Below are 16,169 nucleotides of genomic sequence, written 5' to 3' on the forward strand. Positions count from 1 at the left end.
CTTCATTTAATTCTTCCATGACATTGGCATGTGTAGAAATGTTACAGGCTCGTTTACAATACTGATAACATTTGCATTGCCATGTGGGTTAATAGCAAAGCCCTTTAGGTCAAGTACAATACAATCGCTTCATAATTATTTTTGTTTTTTATACAAAATAAGTGCTTAGAAATATCAACCGTTATTGCGAATAAATTCCTGAGTTGTGCTGAGAACACGTTCTCTTCACCTTCATTAGATGCTCCCCGCTACCAGCAGCGCCTGCTCATCAGCTGCAAAGCTCTGCGGTGTGTTATAAAGGGTTTGTCCGTGCAAGCTGACAACTGCACGCAGGGAAATTTTCTATAGAGGGAAAAAGGAAAGAAAATCCGAGTTAGCCGGCTTGTCACCGCCCAGCACGGCCCATTTCAGCAGGCAGATGAAGCGCCAAAATGCAGATGAGCTGCAGAGCTACAAGCCTGACTCTCAAGCTTTTCTGGACTGACTCCATCCTTTGCCGTGCAATCCTAGAGCACACGTCCCCTGGGATGGATCTCATAAGTGAGGCTGGTTAAAGCTAGTCTGATGTTAACAGTAGGGGTAGATCCCACTGAGGAAGCGAGGACTGCTCAGGGCTGTTCATGCTACAGGTCTTCCAGCCTTGATGACTGAGAACCCATCTTGCATCATGTCAGGCTATTTAGAGCTTGGAGAAGCAGAGCACTTAACTTCATTTTACCTGAAAGTCACGGATATAGGTGAGGAAAAAGCTGAGGAAGGAGAATGCTAACGACCACTCTGAGACGGTACTGATGATGTGAGCTGTGTAACCCTGTGTAACAGTGAGAGGTGGAAAAAAACAATCAGTGTGAAAAGCTCCTCTTGAACCTGCAATGGCACATATGGCTTGCGCATATCCCGCATCCACTACTATGCCCTTCGGAGACCAAAATTTCTTAGTGTAGCTGGAGTCTCTAAGAATGAAGGGCTGAACTCAGCAGAAAAGTGAGAATGACCAGGAAAGCACCTGCTGGGATGAGCCCCACTGGGATTTAACGTCCACCTGAAGGCTCAATCAAGAGCTTGGCAGGACCAACAGCAAAACCTCTTTACACAAGCAAGGTTCAAGGCCCTCCGTTGGATGTAGGCAGACTTCCAAGAGGCTCCTTATGCTTTAAATAAAGGGAGGGGTGGGAAAAGCCCTCAAAACCAGCCAGCAAAATATCTCCCCCACTGAGTGCCACACCTCCAGCAGCGCCTGGGGAGGGCCAGGGAGACAGGCAGAGTTGTTAAGACCTACGTGCCCTTTCTCTGTCCCCCTTGGGATCCCTCACTGCCCAGCACTTATCAGTTCAACGGCAGCTCCATCACTTGTGTCCTTTGGCCTTTTTCTCCTCTGGACTCCACCAGACACCCCCTGGCAGCAGTCAGGAACTCCGCTGTGCTGCTGGCACATGAGATTCGTTATTTACAGTTATCGTCTAACAGTGACTGGGCATCGCTGACCAGCCCAGCCAGGCTGGTAGTCTGACAGCTCCTTGAGGCGGTTCAATTACTGCCCGTGAGCAAAAGTAACTTAAAATAACACTTGAAGTTGCAACTGTTTTGCTCGGAGCAGTACTTCAGCAAGTAGCTGCATACTGGTTCAACTGGTAAAGCTCACTTGTCCTCTCCCATGCCAAGTCCATGTACACAACTGCAGCCAGTGCCCAGATGCATTTGTCACTGCAAAGAATGCAGCTGGTTTTGTTCTCTGTGTCTTTTCTCCACTCAACCACTTACATTTTCCTGCGGGTCCCAGTGCAACTTCTGCACTAGGTTCGTTCCATACAGGCCGCTGTATAAGACAACCGAGGAGATGAACACTGTAAAGAAATACGTTAAGGAAGGTTCAAGACCAAGAATGAGCAACGTGGAAAGTTAAGCCTCAGCTCTGGGTTGTGTCAAGCTGAGGCTGTAAGGAGATCCCAGCGTGTTTTCCCCAGGGTCTCCTCACCATAATGACCAGTAGCGGTGGCACGGGCAGCTTCACATCGTTCACCTTGTAAGTTGTTCCAACTGGCTACTTACCGTCACGTGAAAACCTCAATTCTAATCTAAATTATCTTTGTTCTCTGTGTGCTGCATCTTGTGCTGCCTCCTAGGTCAAACATAGCACCCTTATGAAAGCACTTAAACTATGTTCAAATGTGAATACTTAGAATTTTGAATTATTTTTTTTAGGGGTATTTTCCAGGCTAATAGTGTCTGGACCTCTTTCTCTGATTGCTTTTCAACTTCTCAACCACCTTGAATTCTCGATACGTGGGTTACAGGCTGGAATACCGTGTCACTTTGCAGCAGGAAGGGTTATTGGCTTTTCTGTTTCCCTTTTAGTTCACTCAAGGTTTGGTGAATGCTTTGGTACAGCAGCCGAGGAAAAGCCCCACGTGACAATGATTCCTCATTTGATCAGAGATTTGGGCTCTTTCTAGAGTGATTGTGGTGCCACTTTTTCATCACCTTCCAGAGGGAAGGTACGCTACAGCAGTGCTGCTGCCTTTATAAAGGAAACTCGGAGCAGTAAGTTACAGAAGATCTGATCTTCATAGGATTAAGGTATTAACTTCTTCAATCGTTAATGTGATTAAACATCAAGAGCCTCCTGATGTGAAAGGTTAATTTTGGTGGTGAACAAGGCTGAACTTCCTGGCACAAACATGTCTCTGAAAACCCAGAGTTCCAAAGCTTGTTTAAAAGTTGATGTGAGTGGTCCAGGCAGCTCTGGTTACTGATCTGAATGCAGGACACCCAACTCTCTGCTAATTAAAAGGTGCAGCTTTAGCAGCTGGTAGTTACCTGCCAGAGCTACTACTGCAATGGAAAGAATTTAATCATTGTGATACAAAAATAACTGGCTCCCATCCTGCCCTTGTTGCAGAGCAGGTAATTAACGGCTTTGCTCTGCCTGTGCTGGCAATCCTGCTGTTTCACTCCAGCAGAGGATCAGGAGTATTTCTATAGAATTACAGAATCATTTAGGTTGGAAAAGACCTTTAAGGTCATTGATTGCAACTGTTAACCCAGCACTGCCAAGGCCACCACTGAACCATGTCCCCAAGCACTACGTCTACACGTCTTTTAAACACCTCCAGGGCCGGGGACTCCACCACTCCCCTGGGCAGCCTGTTCCAGGGCTTGACCACCCTTTTGGTGAAGAAATTTTTCCTAATGTCCAACCTAAACCTCCCCTGGCACAAGGTGAGGCCGTCTCCTCTCGTCCTATCGCTTGTTACTTGGGAGAAGAGACCGACCCCCACCTCACCACAACCTCCTCTCAGGTAGATGGAGAGAGGGATAAGGGCTCCCCTCAGCCTCCTCTTCTCCAGACTAAACACCCCCAGCTCCCTCAGCTACTCCCCATCAGACCTGTTCTCCAGACCCTTCACCAGCTTCGTTGCCCTTCTCTGGACACGCTCCACCACCTCAATGTCTGTCTTGTCGTGAGGGGCCCAAAACAGCACCCAGCATTCGAGGTGCGGCCTCACCAGTGCTGGGTACAGGGGCACGATCACCTCCCTGCTCCTGCTGGCCACACCATGGCTGATACAAAATGTATGTTTCCTTCTGCCTCCAGTACCAGTTACAACCATTTCAGCTCTGGGCACAGACTCCTCCCTGTTACCATCTTTCCCTTATTACGTTATGAGCCATTAATTTAGAAAAATACTCTGACAATTTCCCCTTTCTCCCCCTTCCATACCTATGTACGTATATATCACTATTTCTACAGCTTTACTTCCCTCTAATTTTGGTTAGATCACGCTGGTTCAAAAACCTCTACAGATATGAGGTTTGTGGGGTTCTGGTATCTGTAAAAGGCTCTTAACTTGCAGCAGATCATGTTGACTAGAACAGTCTTCCCCAGCTGTACCTGGCTCCTCACTGTTCAAAGCTCAAAATCCCGTTCTTTGCTACCACCAAAAGTTTCTGCTGGGGGCAGCAGAGACTCACAGAGGACTTCCTTGCTCTGTCAAGCCTCCTCAGCAGGTGAGGGCCCTTCTCACGTCTTTATAGATAACCAGCCTGTGCCCTGGCTATTGCCTGACTAGTACAGATGGTAGAGTCTTGCAGCGGCAGGAATGGGAGCTCAGCCAGATGCACCGTCACTGGGAAATGGGGCGTATGGTTCAGCGTTGGTTTTGGCTGCCAGCTTGCAAATAAGTGGAATTGGTGGGGATTAAATTGGTGGCCTTGATTCAGCTGCAGAAGGGACAGCATTTAAGCAGTGATTATTGCACTCGTGGCTTTAGAAATTCTAAATTTGAAAGCTTTAGCGTTGTAGTTCCTGTTTGATGCAAAACTGAGTCCTGATTTTCAAAATGCAATGTTTAGGTCCATCGGGGTGTGCAGAGGAGCTGCTGTGGCTCAGTCTCCTAACTGTGAAGTGACTCTGGGCAGGAAAAAGGCCTCTCTTTCTGATGGGTTTGCCCATATTTCTGTGAAACACACAGCTGCTCCCAGCACTCAGAATTCCAAGTTAAGGGGGGATGATGGATTCCAGGGCCAAGGGAAGGTTGTAGGCAATGCCGGGCAGAAATGTCTTTTGAACTGTAGGATGGGCAGGGGGGGAGATCAGAGGTCAAACGTCTCTTCTGACTCAGCCTTGGCAAGATGCTCCAGAATTGTCTCTGACAAATGCCAGCACCTTAAACCCGCTCTGGGGGCCAGCTGGCACAGAGCAGCACCTCTGCGGGTGCTGGGGCAGTGGTGCGTTCTCTTACACTGCGTCCTGAACTTCCCGTTGCACCCACCTATAAAACTTGCAGCAGCATTCCTGTCACCAGGGGGCGGGCGCTTTTATTTCTTACCTGGCTTTTCCCCTCCATTAAAATGACCCATCTCTTCAGTCCACTTCCCTGTCTCCCCATCTTTCATCACCTACAGCCGGACCTCTTTGTGGTAAACTCTTTTTTTGCCATTTTCAGTCTATGGTGCGCAGGAGGAATGGAGAGGAGAAAGGGTGGTAACCATCCCTCTTACCTCTTTTTATTATCTAGTGACTCACTTGTGGGCTTAACCTGATGGTTCCCTTTTTCCTCAAGTTCCCAGGCTGCAATACAGAAAATGAACAGAGACACAAGCGATGCCGGTAGAGACGAGAGGCCTTTCCCGTCGGGGGTTAAATGGACGTAGGGGCAAACACTGTCAGTTGTGAAGGCTGCCCTGTTCCACGGCGCTGCGGCACAGCGAAAGGATACTGCTCACAATGCTTGAACAACACCAGAGCAACACGGTCAGGCGGATCCAGAAGATGTCTTTGCTGTGAACTTCTGGCTGCATCAGGTAGGACAGGACAGTCTGAACCAGCATATACACGGCTCCTACTCCGAAGGTCAGGCAGGCTCCAACCACGTGTATGTAGTACAGGATACATTTCTAGGGAAAGAAAGCACTGCTCAGACAGAACCTGGTTTCATTTTAGACCCTGGGAACAATTTTCTCTGTGAACCTTTAGCACTCCGCCCACACCATGACCTTCTCGCATCCCAAACTGAGCAGTTCTGGAACGTGCCAGTACTTTGGAGACTCTTCTTGGAAGCCCCACGGCCCCTCGGTACTGCTGCTTTGGTTAAGTTCTTGTGGCTAAGTTGGAGGTCACAGCTATAGCTCAGCTACAGGAATTTGGAAGAGCTGTTCTCATTAGCCATAACGGACAGTAATACAGAAACTGGATGAAGGAAGCCCTGCAGCTGGGCAGGTAATGAGTGACAACAGGCTGTCTACTGAGCATTCTGTCCCAGGAATCTGCACGTCTATGAACAATAACACAATACGGGATAAACACAACACAGTTCTAACACCCAAAAAGGGATTAAAATTAACGAGGTTAAGCGCTTCTGTGACTTTAGTTTGAGTAAGCCTTGTTCGTCAAATTGGGATCTTTGAATACTCCGAGGGAACAAGGTTGAATCAAGCAGTAATACTTCTGAACTTAAAAAACACTATAGGAGAATCAACTGCCAAACAGTAAAAATCATTAAAACCAGAAGTTATTCCAAGAAAAACAACCCAAATTAAAATTTATGCCCTGAAAAATCACGTTGTCTTCAGTCCTTTCCTCTCATCCCTGGCTAAGCAGGTACCCAAAGCCAGGAACCAAAACCTCTTCTCTTGCCAATCGCGCAGTGCAAGGCCCAGCAGCCTCGCGGCACCCCAGTCCTGCGGGTGACCTTTTACGCCCTAAAGCACGAGACTGTCTGTGTGTTTGAGGAACTATTAAGATCAGGAATTGGAGTCACCTCCTCCTCACAACCTCCGTGGGCACCTTGTATGCACAGAGGAACTGGAAGTGCTGTGTCTGCAGTGTCACAGGAGGGGGAATTTCCATTTAAAGAGCGAATAACCACGTGGCAAAGGTGTGTGCTCCGAGGGCTGTCCATGATGAGGTGCCACCAGAGAAACCTTTGCCCTGTATGAGAGGAAATCAACAGCCACAGCTAGAATAAAGCACCAGCACGGGCTGAACAGACTGACTTAACCCTCCCGTGACGAGCCCTGTGCTATTGCTTTGACTCCCAGCAGAGAGAGCTGCCGGAGCTCTCTGCGTGCCGGCTGTTCCTGTGATCCCTTTGTTCATCTCCGTGTACTTTCACACCTCGGTTGTCTTCAGTAACTAGTGGATCCCAGGGGGCTTTAGCTCCTTTTGCCTCTGGGGTGGCCTTCGACAAGTCCTCAGCATCACTTGGATATGCAGGTACATCGCTTCCCAGTTTTGTCTTGCTCAAGATTAAACGTTACACAAACTAGTTAACAAATTAACGTGCCCCGACTGTATTTTGATTATCTTGAAATCTACAGAAAGCAGACATACCCTCTCCTGACCAGGGCTGGAGGGAAATCATGGAGTCGAACACAGCCTGGAGGCTTTTGCTTTGTGGTTGTGGTGGGGGGGAGGCTGTGACCTCCGGGTATAGGTGGGGCTCTAGAAAAAAGTAAATGAATCAAGGCCTCCAAAAAATCCCAAATAAATGAGGTTTCTAAGACATGGGTTGCTGAAGCACTTGGAGAGCTGTGCTAGGGGAAAAGGAGAAGGGAAAAAGATGGAGCTTTCCAGGAGCTTTTCCTCTTTGCTTTGCCCTGGCCCTAATCCAGCAGGAGAGCACGGTGACACTGCAGCTCCCAGTGGCTAAAGGCACTGCTACTGAGCCCCCAAAATCCAGCAGGTAATTAAGACGATGAGGCTGGCAAAGGCACAACTGCCTTGCAGTTAACAGCCAACCATGTAGAATGTGGCCCTGCTGATGGTGTGGTATGTGAGAATATCCCTTGTTGAGGTGTTTTTTTTGAGGGGTGGGAAGTATTGGGGAGGGAAAAAACCAGAGACGCTGGGATGGTGAAATTCAAAAGCTGGTTAACGCTGCAGTATTTGCAAGAATTGCACAGGTTTGAAGGAAAATATACCTAAGACGGCAGATTTCTGAGAGCTGGACTTCTTGTGGGGTTGGGTGTTCTCGTCGGCTTTACCGATGGTTGTAACAATGTTCGACCATTTGTACCTGGTTCTCCTGAGTCAAAATCCAATATAGTTGTGGCCTTTCAATCTGGAGCTAGGGCTTTCAAATCTCCTATAAGGAGATCCAAGGTGAGTTTGCTTTCTGCAAAACTTAGCGTGTTTCTTGTGTTTTGGAATTTCCTGAAGGGCTGCTCACAACTCCCAGTGGACAGAGCAAATCATGAGTAAGAAATTCTAAACAGAAACTTATTTTTTGAATTGTTTTCTGTAGGGAATTTGACAAAAATAGGTTTGCTTTCAGTAAAAACCCCCATTTTATCAGCTCTCTCAGTTAACAAACACACACACAACTCTGGACAGCCCCAGGATGTTGCAAGCAAAGCACAAACCTGGAAATTTGCGATAATGCAAAGTCCAAAACAGCTCATCAATCCTAGTGTGAGGCCAATCTTATTAAGCTTGATGATCTTGGATTTTTCTGGATTCAAAGCATAAACTTGCTTATAACGGACGTACATGGTAGCCACACCTGTTAACGAAGAACCCAAACGCAGTCAGGTTTTCAGCTGATGAGCAGATTGTCCTTTTTTAACTGGGAAGGTGCTGAGCAACAGAGGCAACGATTTAAAATACAAAAGCTGTCTTATGGTACACTGAAATAGGAAAGCTGAGAACCTGGAAGTCCAAACTGGAATAATATAACGGTAACCAAGCCGGCTCACTGGATTTTTCCAATCTCTTTCATTTGAAAGACATACTAGGTTGTTTTCCCCCCCTCTCATAACCACAGCACAAGTAAGGTGACTGCCTTGAATTTGCATTTCTATTTCTTTTACTAACGCACTGGGGGTTTTAAAACACAGTTTTGGCCTTCTGAAATCTTCAGTTGTCATGCTGGCTTTGTGGGTAACATTCCTGCCATGCCCCTTCCTCTGAATTGCTTAAGAACATTAAGATTGATTGCTTAGAATTTAGGTTTTTACTGAGAATTACGGGCTGCCTAATGATGTGAATAAGGACATTAAATTGCTTAAAACTGTGTGCATTCCAGACCTGCCTGCAGTTCACCAAGGACAGCTTTCTATACTCACCCAAGAAAGCCGAAATATTTAACATGATCCCAAATAAGCATCTTTCAGGAGGTATTGTCCCTGTATCACTGGAAGAGACAAATGGGGTGATACGTATCTATCTATACTAAAAATACTTGCAACACAACTTTACTTATTTCAGTCTACAAAGGAACCATAAGAAACAGATTTGTAAAAAGCCTCCCAGGTATTTCTCGCTGAATTTCTCATTATTCAGACCACTCTGTGCTAGTTTTAGAGCTGTAGAAAACCATATGATAAAGACATGCTGTCCTCAGAACAAGGAATGAACATACTTGGTATAACTATTTCTTTTATATTGACCTTGATTCCACAAAAGGTGAATAAAGAGTGTTAAAACTGGAAAAACGAAGAACTTGGAAAACCGAAAGACCAAAACTAGGCCATGAGCATAGCCCTGATGCAATGCAGCTGGGGATATGGATTATTGTATGGATTTACTGGAGCCACCAAACCTGGTGACAGCAAGACGCTTTACTCTGAGCTGAGGGTTGGAGATGCCCCCCCAGCTTGCCGGTTCAGCGGCGTTTGTGTGTAACCCCGCTGAAAGCCGTCTCTGTGCAAAAGCCTGGCCTGTCAGCTGTGGCTGTGCGAACGTGTCCTTAAAACGCCGCTGAACCGGCCAGTGCCTTTCAAGCTGGAGCTGTTAGGGAAGAACTGCTGCTTGAAGTTGGCGTTGGGGAAGAATTCACCGGAGCGCGAGGCCAGTGCGATGCTACGGTAGGTGAGCAGGGCCGTGGCACGGCCGTTACTGACCTGATGTAGGGCACCAAGGGGTCGACGTGGTGTAGGACGATTGCCGTGATGTATGAAAACACAAAAGATGCAGCTGACCAAACAACTAAAGCCACAGGCAAGAAAGAGAGGCCTTGCTGAAACCACCACATTTCAGTGCCGACGTCGAACTCGGAACACTGTGAGGAAGCAAATACAAAGGTTTACTGAGATTTCACGAAGGTTTTGTTTTTCTTGAGGCAAGCTGCTTCAAGTACAGCAATCTGATACTGCCCTCCAAACCCAAAGTGAACATTTGACTTCACGGCACAAAAGCAATCACAAATAAGAAGAAATAACACCTCGAAATGTTAATTCTGAAATTCTTCAAGATCCTGAGAAACGAAGCCAATCGTGTCACTTTACTACATGTCTCAGCATCTGTTGCTGCCAGAATAAGGTCAAGTGGGTCACTGTGAATAACTGACTCTATTTTCTTCTTGCCCTTGTGTCATAACAGCATGTTAGAATGAGTGAGGCTGACAGAGAACGTGTCCCAGTAGTGACAGTTCAATGGATAGTGGCTCTTGGGGAGCCTCCAACTTCCATTAACAATCAACGGGGCAGACGTGGAGGAAATGACCTAAAATTACTTTAGTATCTGCACTTGTTTACTACCTGTCAAGCTGTGTGACTGGACGTCTGTTATAGCACCACTCTCTGTGAGCACGAGCTGACTGCTACCGGCCACCACTTTCAGCCTCAAGGGCTCCTTATCCCTGGTGGCAGCACGGCAGCCACCGTGCTTTTACAGGGGGGAGGCAAAGGTCCATTTGCAGCGGAGTGAAATGGCCAACGCTGTGCTCGCCCCATCCAGTGCCGTAGGTCCCAGCCCCATCTGGGTCTCTGCCTCCAGTTCTCCAAGAGCGACAATGAGCAGCTGGGTCACCTCAGGGGAGCTCAGGCAGAAAGAACCATGACTCCCCTCTGCTCTTGCTGCTGGAGGGAAGTAATTTTTGAATGGCTTCAAATACAACAATAAACTGAGCTGATTTCAGAATCCCAGAAGGGCTGAGGTGGGAAGGGACCTCTGGAGGTCACCTTGCCCAAGCCCCTGCTCAAGCAGGGCCACCCAGGACAGCTTTTGAGTATCTCCCAAGGATGGAGATACTACAGCCTCTCCAGGCAGCCTGTGCCCAGTCATCCCCACAGTGCAAACGTCTTTCCTGATGTTCAGGGGAACCCTCCGTGGTGCAGTTTGTGCCCACGGCCTCTGGTCCTGTCACCAGGCCCCACTGCCAAGAGCCTGGCTCCGTCCTCTTTGCACCCTCCCTTCAGGCAGGGAGGTGGGATCCCACCTGAGCCTTCTCTTCTCTAGGCTGGACTTGGCCCCATGTTTTATGCCGTTTTCCTGATGGCATTCCCTTACATTTACACTGGGGAGAGGAGTACAGAAAGGGTTTAAGCGTAGTTGAAACTGGAGACTGTAAATGGGCTGTGAAACAGGACAAAGGAGAAGAGCAGCTAATAAAGAGTAAAGATCCAAGGGGATCCAGGCAAAGATCAAGCAGTATGTGAGAAAAGCAAAATAATGTTGAGACAAAACAGGAAGGAGGGCAGCACTGAGAGGTTTTAGGAGGCAGGCACTGCCTAGAGAGTGAGAGACTGAACGAAAGAAGAAAAAGGAAGAAAGAGAGAGGAACCACCAAGGACAGAAAGTCTCATGGGAGAAAAAAAGCAGTTGAAACAAAAGTGGGTGAATCTTGCAAGAGATCAGAGCTGATCAACTCCTTTGCACCTCACTTCGGAGACCTCAGCGCTCCTCTGACGTGGACTCACTGCACACAGGAGGTATTTGGTCCCAGGCAGACCTTGGTCATCTCTTTTTGCTGTCCTTTGCCGGCACACACGGCTAGGAGAGCTTGGGGAGAGCCAGGCTGACAGATTGATCACATCATGCATAACAACACGTAACGAGAACTGCTCATTTACCAGAAACTGGTGACTTGTGTTTGTGCTGCTTTTCAGCCTAGAATATTAGTGGTTCAGGCAAGAAAAAATCAGCTCTGGCATTCTCCTGGGGGTAGCAAAAGCCAACTCCAACTGATAACCCTTGAAAGAATGTGCAATTACATCCTTGGAAAATTAAAGGTTCAGCTGCTTGTAGGAAGGTGTTAGGTAGCAGGTGAGGGTGTCCAACAGGAGATGCAGTGAATAAGAAGAGGGTGATAGAATTAAAGTCGCTGCTTTCTTATCCTTAAGCTTTCATTTTTGAGCTAAGTATAACATTTACCCTCTAATGTTGACTTTTATTTTAAGACTGAAATGCGGTAAAAATGGTAATGAATGAATAATACATCACAATCCCATCTCTTGTATGAGTAAATTGGGAATTTGAAAGAGAAATGCGTATTTTGCATGGCATTGCGTGCCTGGGCATGTAATTCAAAACTTCGAGCAGTCAGTCTGATGCTTAGATTTTACTTTTCCTTTAGCATTTGAATGGTAATTTTATTTCTGAGCTAACGGATTTTTGCCTGAAAACAAACAAACAAACCAATATGCTGCATACCTGAGAACAAGGGCATCAAAAATATTTCACCTCATGGGGAGCCCAAGGTCATCCTTCTGGTGAAGTTCCACCATTAGCTTCATTTTCTTCCTAAATCTTTGAGATAGAAAGGAAAATAATCAAGATGTGAGGTACTTCTACACCTCTTACTCTATAGTATTTGTTTTCCTGCTTAGCACCTTCTGTTAGTCATTGCTGCTGACTGGACACGGGGTTGGATGGCTGTTGGCCTGCACAGTATGTCCTTCCTCTGTTCCAAGTGGTTTAAGGAGTGAAGCGTGTAGGACGGTAGAAATGCAGGAAAAGAGGTGTTTAAGACTTTTTGATTTACAGATTTACACAAAGATTTAACTTGAAGCAAGACACTTTCAAATAAAACCAACTGGATGGGACTGTTTGAATGCACCTGAACCCGGTGCCTCAGATCACTGCTTTCACCGAGGGAAGCGGACGGACACGGAGCCGATCCCGTTTCACTGCGGACGGGCACCCCCACGTGGTGCTGGTGCTATGTGAAATACGTGGCAGGATGGGTGCTGAAGCACCCTGCATTTAACCAGACACCCCCCAACCCCTGTCTTCTCTCCACACCAGTAGCTGCTGTTTTCACACACGGGGGAAGTCGTTGGAGAGGAGGCGCCCCGCGCTGCCCCCCTGTCCGTGCGCTGGCGTGGATGTCTGCAACGCTGGGGCACGGGTCAGGCGCGGCGCTGGGGCACCGGGGGGATGCGGCGGGTCTGAGCCCGGCTGGGGCGAGGCTCACGGGCAACGCAGATCCTCCGCCTGCCGGGAGCACTCGCGTGCCTGCGCAGATCGATTGAAGGGGAGCTCGGGAAAGCAGATCAGCGATTCCCAACCTCCCCCCGGATGCTGCCCTTATTACACGCTCAACGTGTCCACGCAGGCAGCTCGTCTGCTCCAGAGCAAGCCCTGTCAGCCCAGGCGGGGCACCTCTGCGACCTGTCACTCAGCCCGAAGCCAAGGCCTGGACACAAATGATGCTGGTTTTCATGTGGTCAGGCGTCAAGAGCTGTGTGGAAGCTCCAGTTGCACCCTGAGATTTCTGGTGAGGCACAGCTTCTTACTGTGAACGCAGCTGCAGGCCAGTACATCCCAGCAGCGTGGGGATTAGAGCTGGTTTGGGCTCTGTCAGAAAACTACAGCTCTGGTCCTCTTACTTTCATAAACATAAACCCCCGAGAAACTCACACTTAAAACTGTTTCGTAAATTTTTTCCTCACTAAATTCTCTTTCTTAGCTCTGTCAACATCCTCCCTGAATTCTTATCGTTTGCCTTCATCTTCCTGTTCAAAGCTTTTCAGTGCAATCACGTCCTTTTTCACACTCCGGTGTGGGCAGACCGTCTACACCGCACGCAGGCTGTGTGCTGTGCAACACGCTGCGCGCACTGACAGCACCGTGTCGCTGCCAGCTCGCGGGGCTCCGAACACGCAGCGTCTGGGCAAGCCCAGGCGCAGAAGGAGGCACCTCAAATCCCCGGGAGGCAGGACAGAACTGATGGACCTGCCTTGCCATTTGCCAGCTGGAAGGTCCTGAAATAAATTAACACACCTCATCCCATCCTACTGTTTTCAACAGTGAGAAAGAAAATACACTCAACCTCCTTGTTTTTTCACAAGGTCCTTTGCCAGCTGATTACACAGTGGCAATGGCCTCTCTTTTCAACACAGCTACCATTTTCTTAAAAATTGATCCTGCCCTGTAGGCACTTCCGTGTCCTAAGGAGGTTTTTAAGCCACAGATTGAGTATCACAGATCTTTTCTGTGATAGGCATAATCAGATCATCAAGAGCGAGTCAAGGAAGTGTTTCAAAAGCAAATGAGATTTTAACCACCTCAGTTTTTTCTTTCAATGGGGAAGTACGCAGCAGCACGGTGCAGCAGCAAGGTGCACGCCTGAGCATGAGGAACAGAAACTACAGATGAAAATGAAAGGTGGCTGAGACCATTAACGTTACCTGGAATGCTACTGCTGAAAAGATGGGCAAAGTGTGTGAGGAAAAGGGAAATTTTAAAATTAAAGCCGATGCCCTGATAGTCAACCTGCCCCTCCCCTGCTCTCCCAGCAAGGCAGGCAGAGATAAAGCCCTGCAAAGGGCCACTCCTTTACAAACTACTCCAACAGACGCGGTGTCGATGGAAGAAAGACAAAGCAATCTGCCCTGAGCGTCGGAAGCAAACGCGAAGGTTGGATGGGGATGAGTCAGAAAGGGATGGAACGTGTTCATTTGCACAACTTATTGCCGGGGTCAAACCGATAACAACGGTTAAAGGTTGCTAATCCTGACAGGACTAGAAGTAAGAAAGTAGGAAATGTGTCACCTTTGTTGTTCCCACTGCAGGGTAATGCCAGTGGACTCATTTTGAGCATTTTCTCGCTACAGACGCCAAAAAAGTTGCTGTTAAATCTTTTCGGATAGGGGGGTCAGCTTCCAGAGGGTTGCAGCGAGGATCTTTGTGCCCTCGCTAAGCCCCTGTTACCCCACTGGGGAAGCAGCAGAACGGCCCGGCGCCAAACCAAACCGAGCCAGGCGCGACGTGCCATGACCTAGGGAGGTACCGATGCCCGTTTCAGAGACCTGGTGTACCCCGGCGCCGGCCGGTGGCTCCAGCTGACCCAGGAGCTCAGTGTCCAGCATGAGCCCACGCTACCTGTCAGCCCAGCCTGTCCCACCGGAGAAAACCAGCTAAAACTCCGTGAGTACGCGGAGCAGCGCAGGGGAGACGAGTTTCCCGCGTTACGGCCGGGGAAGTGAAGCAACCACGAGGTCACGGAGAGCGGCTGGAGGCGGCCGGAGCGTGGGGGGTGGCTCTGGGGGGTCAGAGAGAGGGAAAAGGGACGCGGATGGAGGGGACGTTCAGGAAAGCGGCGGGGCAGGAAGGCAGGGGGAGACGGAGCGGGGACAGGGGAGGCCCGGGGGCTGCGAGGCGACAGGCCAGAGGGGCGCGGCGGGGGTCCCCGGGGCAGGGGGGTGGCTGGAAGCCCACGGGGGATGGTGGCCGGGGGTCGCTGGGGCGGCAGGGACAGTGTCGGGGGTCGCTGGGGCTGGCGGGGGGGGGCATTTGTTAGGGGAGGAAGCGGGGGGGGGGGGGGGCACACGCCTGAGGTGACCGGGCGGCTCCGGGGCCGCTGGGGGCTCGTTGAGGGGGGGGGGGGGGGGGCAGGAGGAGGCCGAGGAGGGGGCACCGAGGAGCCCAACGGGGCCGCGGGGGGGTCGCGACTTCCCCCCCTCCCTCCCCCCCCCCCCAATTTACCTCAGCCGCTCCCGCGCCGTCCCCGCGGCAGCCTCGCGCCGCCTCGCGCCGCCCCGCCCCTCTCCGCCTCGCCCCGCCCCTTCCCTCTGCCCCTCCGCCCCCCCCCTCCCCCCTCCTTTCCGGCCGTCGCAAAAGTGGCGTAAAAGCGCCGCCCGGTGCGGGGAGACGGAGGTAAACGCCGGGTTCCCCTCGGTGGCGGGTGGGAGGTGAGGGGACCGGGTCCGTTCTCCCGGTTCTGTGTGCTGCTTCCCCCCCCTCCCCCGGGTGGGACGGGGTCCCTGAGGGAGAGGGGCGCGGTGCGGGGGAGGCCCCTGAAGGGGGGGCCTGGGCCTGCGCTGCGCGGTGGGCCGCCCCCCCCACCGCCCGGCCTGGGTGCGGGTGGGTGCTGGCCGCCCCCGGGGGCTGCCTCCTGCCGGCGGGGGGAGAAGCGGTTGGTTGGGCCGGGAGGTGCCCTTGTCCTCCCTCCGCTCCCCCGGGTGTTTGCCGGCGAGCGGCCAGGCCCGGGTGAAAGTCCTGCGGCTGCTGGGCGGTGTGGGGTTTGTCTGCGGGGGGGAGGCGGTCTTTGGTTGTTTTCTCTCCTCGGGGGGAGCGGCCCTTCAGGAAGAGAGGAGAAGCGTATGGTTTTCTGCCTTGGAACTAATCTTTTTGGGTCGCCCTGGACAACACCCACAGGGACCTCCTAGGTGACTAAGTCCGATTTCCTGATAATCGGATGGGTGCAGGTCAGCCTGCTCCCGAACTTATCAAGGTCCTGCCTAAGCAAGGCCCTGTTTGCTTGCTTTCTCCTCTCCTCCCACTGCTAGGGCTTTCCGAGGCTGGCTTTTTGCTGTTGGAAATTGCCTTGATTAAGCTGTGGAGAGTGGAAATGAGAGCACTTGTTCTTTTGCCAGTATTGACCTTTGACTTACATGGCTTATTTTCCCTGCCCGGTATATTTGTTGTTGATGGCTTCAGAGATAGCTGCACTCTTCCCATCTCTAGCTTCACTCTGCTAGGCTTCACAACTAGTTTTTTTTTCTTT

General features: G+C 50.2%; 2 protein-coding genes across 5 annotated transcripts in view; one reads left to right on the forward strand and one right to left on the reverse strand.

Moving 5' to 3' along the window:
* DRAM2 (DNA damage regulated autophagy modulator 2) lies at window positions 1–15,183 on the reverse strand. 2 transcript variants are annotated; one of them, XM_086476452.1, is made up of 9 exons: window positions 15,149–15,183; window positions 11,873–11,968; window positions 9,343–9,500; window positions 8,566–8,633; window positions 7,864–8,003; window positions 5,220–5,397; window positions 1,762–1,844; window positions 719–811; window positions 1–342 (listed from the first exon to the last, which is right to left on the reverse strand). In XM_086476452.1, the coding sequence occupies exons 3-9, from the start codon at window positions 9,471–9,473 to the stop codon at window positions 235–237; spliced, it is 801 nt and encodes a 266-aa protein (XP_086332578.1). In that variant the 5' UTR covers window positions 9,474–9,500; window positions 11,873–11,968; window positions 15,149–15,183; the 3' UTR covers window positions 1–234. The 2 variants fall into 2 exon arrangements, with proteins under 2 accessions (XP_086332578.1, XP_086332579.1); XM_086476453.1 differs by lacking the exon at window positions 719–811.
* A 110-nt stretch (window positions 15,184–15,293) lies between these two features.
* Window positions 15,294–16,169, forward strand: part of CEPT1 (choline/ethanolamine phosphotransferase 1) — a 31,194-nt gene continuing 30,318 nt past the window's right edge. For all 3 annotated transcript variants that reach the window (XM_086476720.1, XM_086476719.1, XM_086476721.1), the window contains exon 1: window positions 15,294–15,319. The gene's annotated coding sequence lies outside the window, so the exon portion shown is untranslated. The remainder of the gene's footprint in view (window positions 15,320–16,169) is intronic.

This window comes from Leptosomus discolor, chromosome 21 (genome assembly GCF_034619465.1).
Source record: "Leptosomus discolor isolate bLepDis1 chromosome 21, bLepDis1.hap2, whole genome shotgun sequence".
Lineage (NCBI taxonomy): Eukaryota > Metazoa > Chordata > Aves > Leptosomiformes > Leptosomidae > Leptosomus > Leptosomus discolor.